This window comes from Nematolebias whitei, chromosome 21, assembly GCF_014905685.2.
Source record: "Nematolebias whitei isolate Nwh7 chromosome 21, NemWhi1, whole genome shotgun sequence".
NCBI classification, from domain to species: Eukaryota; Metazoa; Chordata; class Actinopteri; order Cyprinodontiformes; family Rivulidae; genus Nematolebias; species Nematolebias whitei.
The window spans coordinates 21,954,758-21,963,555 of record NC_056518.1 but is presented as its reverse complement, the minus strand read 5'-3'; the positions used below and the strand labels follow the sequence as shown (position 1 = coordinate 21,963,555).

At 39.9% G+C, this 8,798-nt stretch overlaps 1 protein-coding gene across 1 annotated transcript in view; it reads left to right on the top strand.

The window, feature by feature from the left end:
• The first annotated feature begins 6,051 nt into the window (after positions 1–6,051).
• The window catches only part of LOC119426961 (fibronectin type III domain-containing protein 5), a 24,583-nt gene continuing 21,836 nt past the window's right edge, over positions 6,052–8,798 (top strand). The window contains exon 1 of the mRNA XM_037694534.1: positions 6,052–6,112. Within this exon, the coding sequence (XP_037550462.1) occupies positions 6,055–6,112 (58 nt within the window). The 5' untranslated portion in view covers positions 6,052–6,054. The remainder of the gene's footprint in view (positions 6,113–8,798) is intronic.

Below are 8,798 nucleotides of genomic sequence, written 5' to 3'. Positions count from 1 at the left end.
GTAATTTAAGCTTCTTTCTGCTTTTTTAAAAGCAAATTTTAGCAGTTTTTTTGTTGTTGCTAATTTCAGCTTTTTTCAGATTACCAGTATTTCCACTTTTTTGTGCTAATTTCTGCTTCTTTCAGCCTATTTAGACAAATGTATGTTCTTTCTGCTTTTTTCTGCTAATTTATGCTTTCTTTACATTTTCAGCTACATGTTTTTATTTTTTTAGTTAACTTAAGCTGTTTTCAGGTAAATTCAAGATTTTCATGGTAATTGCTTCTTTCTGCCCAATTAATTTCTTTATGATCATTTCAGTTTGTTATCCCCCTTTCAGCTTTTTTCTACTAGTTTTAGCTGTTTATGCCATTTCAGCTTCTATTCAGCTGTTTTATGCTAATTTTAGCATTTTAGCTAATTCCACATTTTTATCTCATGTCAGCTCTTTCCATGCCCTTCTGATAGTCTAAGCATCTTTCTGTCTTCAACTACTTTGCAGCTATTTCTTGCTAATTTCAGCCTTTTTTTTAGCTAATTTGCTGATTTTTGTGCTAATTTCTGCTTATTTAAACCTAATTAAGCAAATATGAGTTCTTTCTGCTTTTGTCTGCTATGTTAGGCTTGTTCTTCCATTTCAGCTACATTTCAGCAGGTTTTTAGCTAATTTCAGCTGTTTTTCAGCAAGTTCTTCTGCAACGAGCATTCACACTGCATTTTCGCAGGAAATACAATTTCTCTAGTTTGCACTTCTTCTGACCTCCACCCTGTCAGCCAACAGGGAAGCACACATTCCTCTTCGAGCAATTTATAAAACAAAAGAAAAAGCTTTGAGCCACGATAATGAGACCCTAATAATTACTCTGTCAGGAACATACTCTTTGTCAAACTGCAGCTAATTGACATCAGAATGTGTGCCACTCAGCAGCACTGTTAAAACCACTGACAGGCGAAGTGAAGAATGTTGATTATCTCGTTACAATGAAACCTGTCAGGAGTAGGGATTTATTAGGCAGTGGGTAAAAGTTGGTTCTCATAATCGGTGCGAAGGAATAATGGAAGCATAATAAACCAGCAGAATGATGAAAACCTTTCTGGCAGAGATAGAAAGGAAGGCAGAACTAACGAATGAGGCCACATGTCTCCACACTAGTCGATAGCGAGCACTGATCACTGCGAAAAGTGCTTCAAATTGAACTCAAGTAAAGGAAGATGAAAGAAGTCGGCATGGTTTTCTTTGATATCATGTGGACCTCTGGGAGCAAGAGATGATCATGTGAAAGTGGGATGCTTTTAGGAGTGTTTTCGTTGGGTCCCTGCATCTATTTTAATGTTTATTATACACAAATGCGGCAGCAGACAAACACGCCTTCATAGAAATAGTAAACCAGATGATTCACCTTGTTACTCTGCATATAAGGTGGATATGAGGACATGTTGAGTTGGGTCCAAGTCAGAAGAAGCATCTGAAAACAAATGACTCTGATCCACAGTACTACTCAAAATATATTCATATACAATTTAAATGTATATATATTACATACATTCTATAGTCATTTTGCTGAAATAACAGTGCTTGGATATAACTTGATTTTCTAAAATTAGGAATAACAAGAATATATAAGAGGATATGACAGCTAAATGTTTAGCTGGTGTCTCACTAGGCTATTGGAGACTAGTTAGCCACTCAAATTTGACTGATTGTTGCAGACAAATAAAGTTTTACTGCAGTCATGCATATATCTGAGTGGCTTGTGACCAAGTGATCAGCAAGCCACACAACAATGTTTTGAGCCCTCATTTTTTAAATAGTCATGCATAATTTTTTGAACTTTGATCTTTTGAACTACTTGTAAAACTGCATTCTCGGCTGTACACATAATGTTTGACCACATTTGTGCCCACCTTAGCAGCCCCCTGTTCTTCCATGACTTAATCTAGTTTTTATTAATAGTGATCATTATTCTATAGTATATATATACTGTATATTAACCTAGACGTCTTTTGTGTCAGAAGAGAAATTCACGGAGGTGTTAAAACACAATTATTGAGCTCTTGAGACAAAATCCAGAAGGGTTTGGGATACTGCCATGACTCTGACTTTTTTAATAGAAAATATCGCTCTGCACCTATTTAACATGCTCAGTGTTCAAGCCACAAGAAAACGAGCCTCTGCAACTCAAATAAGGCCCAAGACATGGACGTTCCAGCACACTGGAGATTCCCTCTTGCACACTGCCAGCTAGTTGCTGTCCAGTGAAATAGTACCTTAATAAACACAACATGTTGCCTAAATGAGGAAATACAAAGCCATCTGACAAACAGAAACCTACGTCGTCCGTCATTGTTACTTTCACCGCCGCATCCCAATCTGACAGCAATAAAGACCTGAGCATTTATTTTATCAAGAGAATACTTGTTTTTCTACAAAATAAACACTTGTTTACTTTTCTGTGATAATTTGATTTAGTTTTATGTTTTGGTTGGTTTAAAAGTTTCATCTTGGTTGTTTTCCAGTAAGAAGCTTTAAGTCAGTCTGCTGCCAATTCAGATGTGGCCCGTTTTCTGATGGAAGCATGTCTTCATCCAAAGCTGCAAATGAACTCTGGATGTGTTGTGCTGTAATGGGATTAGGAACAAGAATTCAATCATCTGCAGCTACAGCTGCACCACATGTCAGCAGATTTAATGGATTCAAGCCTCCTAATGTATCAACACTGGGTGCCAATCAAACTTTTCAAACTGAGACTAAAGAGTGGAAGAAAACTTAAAATAATAATAAGAAATTTTAATTCTTTTCTCACTCCCCTCCCACAGTTTGGTATTTATTGAATCTCCTCCCTCTGAGCTGGAGGCCCAGTTTTATCAAGCTGAGACATGAACAAAACCACGAATCCAGTCCTTCCTCCATCTATGCTTCAACTCCATTTCCATCTCTTAAAATAAAATAAAAAAAATCCTCCTCCTGGTCTGGGTCGTCACCTCTGAGCGACCTGCCAGAGCTCATAATCCAAAATCATTCTGAGAGGCGGAAAAGGCACCGTAAGCTCCAAAGTCACGTCAGGAAATATTGATGTGTGTAAAATATTCATGGCGAGGTGTCCAGCTTGCTGGTTTATTCTGTGTTTAAAAAAATAAAATAAAAGAAGCCTAAATCAGGTTGCAGAATTTAACAACGGTTTCTGAGCATGTGCTATTTTTCTTCTATAATCCGCTATGTGGCCATAATGCTTGGTCAGATGGAGCTCCTGTTAAAAGAGTCAACGTGATTATGACTGCATGCTTCAGTAAGTTCAAATTAAACACTTTGCAGAATTCATGAATTGTCTCAAACGACCAGGGATTAATGTGCCTAGCTTGCACTATACATGGAGTTATGTATTTTATATTAACAAAAAAAAATGAATATATGGAGCGTGGTGGGGACTCTGGATTAAAATTACCTGCTGGCCAGTCAAAATGAGCATTAAAGATGGCAAATAATACTGTTGTTCAGGTGTCCTAGTAGCAATCCTGCCACTTGCCATTGACCTTACAAAACACAAAATGGATACAACTCAATCAAATCTACATAAGTGGCCTACATTTTGGAGTGATAGTACCGGAGACTCTTTCACAACACATACTCTGAGCAATACTGAGAGAGTTAACGTATAAACCACTTTAAAGAGCCATGAGCAAACCCAGCAACTTTACATTAATGTTGCACTTCAAGGCCTCCAGCTCCTTCGTTTATTAGCGCAGCAAACTAATTCCACCTTCCTTACCAAGGACACACACCGTGAGATGAACAAAGCCCACTCGCAACGGAGGTGCAGCTCCCAGAAATAAAAAAAGAGCCTGAATGCCCATAAAGACATCAGATTTATTGCTGATTTTCTGCTTGATGTCCATTTAATGGCAAAGAATGTAAAGTATCAGAGGCCAATTTCCAGGAGCAAATTACTCGGGCTGAGTCCTTTATGTGTTTGAATTTAAAGACCATTAACATTCAGTTGGCCCAGAACTTTTAGCTCTTAGATAACCAGCAGAAAGTGAAATAAAACTGTTGACATTTCAGTCTTGGTGGGCCTGAACATTTAGTCTTCTACATTTATCTGAGCTGAGTGTGGTCCTCCGCATTGTAGCTCATTTTCTTTATCGTTCAGTCAGGAGATCATATCAGTGGGCTTGATGGTTTTTCATCTATTGTTTGTCATTCAATCTATTTTAGGCATAACGCAGTCTGTATTGAACTGTTAAAAGTTTTGCAGAGTGTGTTTTATTTTCCACATGCAGGATTGGAGCATATCCAAAAAAAATTGAACTGCAGAATGTTTACTGTATAAGAATGAACACATTTCTGGCTCTATCCAAACTTCTTAGAGCACCTCAGAATTATATAAATGCAAGTCACATGGGAAATGTAGAAAATCAAAAATGCCAATAATAACTAAATGTCTTGCTTTAGTTTTTATTTCCTTCTGCTGTGCACCACTTCCATCTAATCCGTACAAATAAATCATGTTTGTACCTTTAAACATGACTCATGTGCAGTGTCCTCTAAAAAGGTGCACATAAGCACCTCCTGGGAGGCCAGTTAGGTTTTTTTGTTGCTTCCTCTAATTCGACTCATGTCTCATATTTTTATATCAGAGCAAACCAGTTAGAATTCACTGGAAATTACTAAATTAACTGTGTTGGGTTTTTTTTTGAAAGTCAGAAAACCATTGCTGTAACATATTGTGATATATGTTGTGCAGCCAGCACATGAGCAACATGTTCATTTTGAGTCTAAATTCTAAGGCAACGCCTGTAGAAATGAACTACAAGAGCACAATTTCCACAAAAAAAACTAATCAGACAGAAATAATTCGTGGTAGAGTTTAAGCTCTGATTTCATTTTGCTAGTTTAAAATATTTAACATTTAATTAAAATGTTGCATGTTGTGCAAAAACCTTAAAATGCATGATAACTTTAATTAATTTAATTTAAAATATTCCTTTGTTGGCACAGTGTGCGTGTTGTGTGTCCTTACTGTCCCTCTCCCTCTTAAACGCACAGATAAGGAGAGAGCCAACATGCACAAAAGGAAACAGAACAATACCCCCCCCCCCCCCCACACACACACACACACACACACACCCAACAGTGCACCCTTGACGCACGTCAGAGGTAGCCATCCATGAACCGAGGCGCGCAGCGGGGAGAAGGAAACATTTCTTGGGGACGCAGCTAGGGGACAGCAACTTGTCTCCGGACTGAGGGGACACGCGCAAACCTTCCTGGAGAGCTTAGAGCCTGGCGCGCGCTACAAGGACCCTGTCAGGTACAGTGCACACTCCATCCACCTCTGCGCCGCTGCGCTGCAGAAACAAATGTTGGAGAGGAGGAGGAGGAGGAAGGGATCAGCGCACTAAAGTCAAGCAGCACGTGTTTGTTTGTGAAAAGTGGTTGGAAAGTGTTTTAAAGTGGCCCTGGGAGGGTTTGTCTTTGCACAGGCGACTGTTTGCGTGGGGAGGTGTGTTTGCATATTAAATCAATGAGTGGGCAGCGATAATCCTCACCAAGTGGAGCTGGAGCATCAGGGGCTTTCTGTGCCCACCAGGCGCTAATGTGCTTCAGAGGTGGCGGAGAGGCGTGTTTATACTGACGGCTTCTGGTTCCGATTTTAAATTTATGGAATAGAAGATGGAGGGGAAGAAAAAAAAAAGACTCGTACTTTTAATTATTTATTTGTCTTTGAAATGTGTAGCACGTTTCAGTCTGCCTGCAGCAGCCGAAGCGTGCCGTGCCGTGCGGAGTAGGGGCGGGTTCCGGAGCGCATCCGGACCCATGTGAACGGCGCAGACAGATGATGATGATGATGATGATGATGATGATGATGCTCGCTTGCTCTGGAGACAATCGAGGCTGCTGAATGGAGCGGAGGAGCAGCTGGAAGCGCTGTCCGTGGTGCTGAAGACAACCTCCCCACACGCACGCACATTTTTTTTCCGCCCCTCCAGCCGCAGACGACACGCATGAACTGAATGCAGCTCTCCCCCCGGCCGGCTTGAGTAAATGGGACCGCGCGTCGTCCGAGCGTTGGAGACATGGAGAGATTTTTCCTGCTCGTCCTCGGCTGTCTCGGCGTCTTTCGCGTCACGGCGGGTAAGTTTGAGCAAATCAGCCTGAGCGGTTCGTTTCCTGCCGAACCGAGCAGGGTTTCCATCAGCATGTGGGTTGATGGCGTGTTTGTGGACAACCCTCGCGCATTGAAACCGGTTGAGACCATATAGCTTGCTGTGCGTTTGCAGGACACCAGATGCAGATCATAAAAGAAATATGGAGGGTTGCATGAAGCTGGAGATCATTTGACCCGTGACACTAAGATGAGCTAAAGTGACCTTCTGAATTTCACTGATCTCAATCTGTCAAAGAAATACCTCAGTGGTGTAACTGGAAATTTATTGAACATTGATTTACTCCTGTTTGTTTTTGTCTTAAGTGGGAGTTGCAAATGCATATTATGAAATCCAACATAAAAAGGTTCTTCTGCCACACTAAAAACTGCTGGGGTCAAATTTGGGTCAAGCCAAACCCACAAATTTACAAAATGACTTGTTACGATGTGTGTTGGAGCTACCTGGCATTAATATTCAGCATGCTAGCACTGACTAATGCTTTGTATTTGAACTCAGTGTCTTGTGAAAACGTAAGGTGTTAACAAAGCCAACCAGGTAAAGCATCATCTTACAAGTTTTACCTACAGGTGTGATTTGGTGGACTTCTGTTAAAATGGAAGACTGTGTTAGATGACAGAGTTCACCGAGTCAAACCGTTTGACCTGATATTTGGTCAAAACCAATCCCGCCTATTGTCTTATCTGTGTAGTTTGTCTATATCTGTTTCTGTGTTACTTGTGTTTTAGTTTCTCCTGTCATTTCTCATTTCTCTCTCTCTGTCAGTCTTTTCAGTACCTGTTCCCAATCCTAATCACCACAAGTGTTCGCCATATTGTCTCGTTAGTGGCGCTTTAAATATCTCAACATTTTCTTTGTCTCTTGTCTGTGAATTGTGCTTCCCTGCCTGTATGCTCTGTTTCCGCCATGTCTCCCCATAATATTGTTTTTTTTGTAAGTTTTTGCTGCGTCGTCAGCTTTTGTTTTGAGTTTTATTAATAAATAAATTGTCTTTATTTTTACCCCTTGAGTTGCTCCGAGTCTATCTGCAATAAATGACTCAACATAACCTGTCGGTTTTTAGTGGGTGAACATTATCAAGTGCAGTTTGAAAGAAGTTAACTCTGTAATTTTCCACATCAATTCTGAAATGCAGATTCACACTCAATGAAAATAAAGCACTTGGCTGAATCCACCAAAAACATAGAAGCGAGTCACACAAGACTGGCTCTGTAGATTAAATAAATATGACAGAATAGAGAACAAAACTTGTGCCAGACAATGTTTGACACCATTTCAATTGGGCCATTGTTGTTGATAAATAAGCACGTGGTATTGGCATCCTCACAAATTTGCTTAAATATATATTTATTTTTTAAACAAGGACATCAATATGACAAAAACAAATGCAGATTGCGTTTATAACTTTATATTTTGTTTTTTTCTTGGCCAGTCTCCATAACTTTGCAAAGAATGCCTATTAATGAACTGCCTCTGGCCATTGGAAATACATAATTAGGCTGCTGAGGTATGACAGCAGCCCTCTCCCACAATAAAAAATTCACTGGTGCGTGCTGAGTGCTGCAGGTTTTCCCCACCATGTTATGAGCACATTCATAAACCATGCCTCTTAGAGCCCAAACTACACATGGTGGACCGCTCACAGAGATGAAGAGCCACTCTTCACTCCCGTCATCATTCCTGCACCTTTGGTTCTCTTCAGCATCCTCCCACTCCCCAGCAGATGATGGATCGCCATGCTACTGCTCTCTCATTTAACTGACACTAATTGTTTAATTGCTCCTTCTTTGTCTTCTGTTTTCGTCTTGTGCCTGCAAAAAAAGATGATGCCTCACGGGACTACTTGAAGCATAAATTTCCATTGGCATAGCAACATATTCACAAAAATAACACATTTAACAGCATAAGTGCCATTATAAAGGGTCTTAACTGAATATATATTTGTCTAAACACATAAAACGATAGAACAAAAGCATGTTGACACTTTTTGTCAAGTGCCATTTATAAGCTCTGCATGATGACTAGCTGACTTTTACATTACCGTAATTTTTGGACTATAAGGCGCATCGGATTATAAGGCGCATTAAGCGAAACAGATAAGTCGAACTTTACGCAGCTCGTTCACAATAACTCTCAACATTGTTCAGTTGTGCCACATAAAAATGGTTCGAGGTCAGTAACTACAACCAGAATCAATACGCACTGGATTATAAGGCTCACTGTCGATTTTTGAGAAAATTAAAGGATTTTAAATGCGCCTTATAAGCCAAAAAATACGGTAATGATTTTTTTAAATTATTTTACAAAATGACATAAAATAATGAAGGAAGGCATATCGCCCACCACTTTTCATGCCTGAGTTTCATTATGAGCAATCTCATTTGATAATGTGAGCTAGCCCATTCAGAATGACTTTACATCAGATTTTAGCTCAACGTCTGTCACAATGACTAAATAAGAGCCATTTTTGTGTTTAAGGTCAGCTGTGGCCACTATCTTCAATCAGGTTGTCTCCAAAAGTTAATCAGTAATTGATCCAATGAGTACTTCCAGCTAGCCTCACTAACATCCGTCCGGTGGTTCATGAGATATTTTGGTAGCTGCAGGCACACACACACACACACACACACACACACACACACACACACACACAC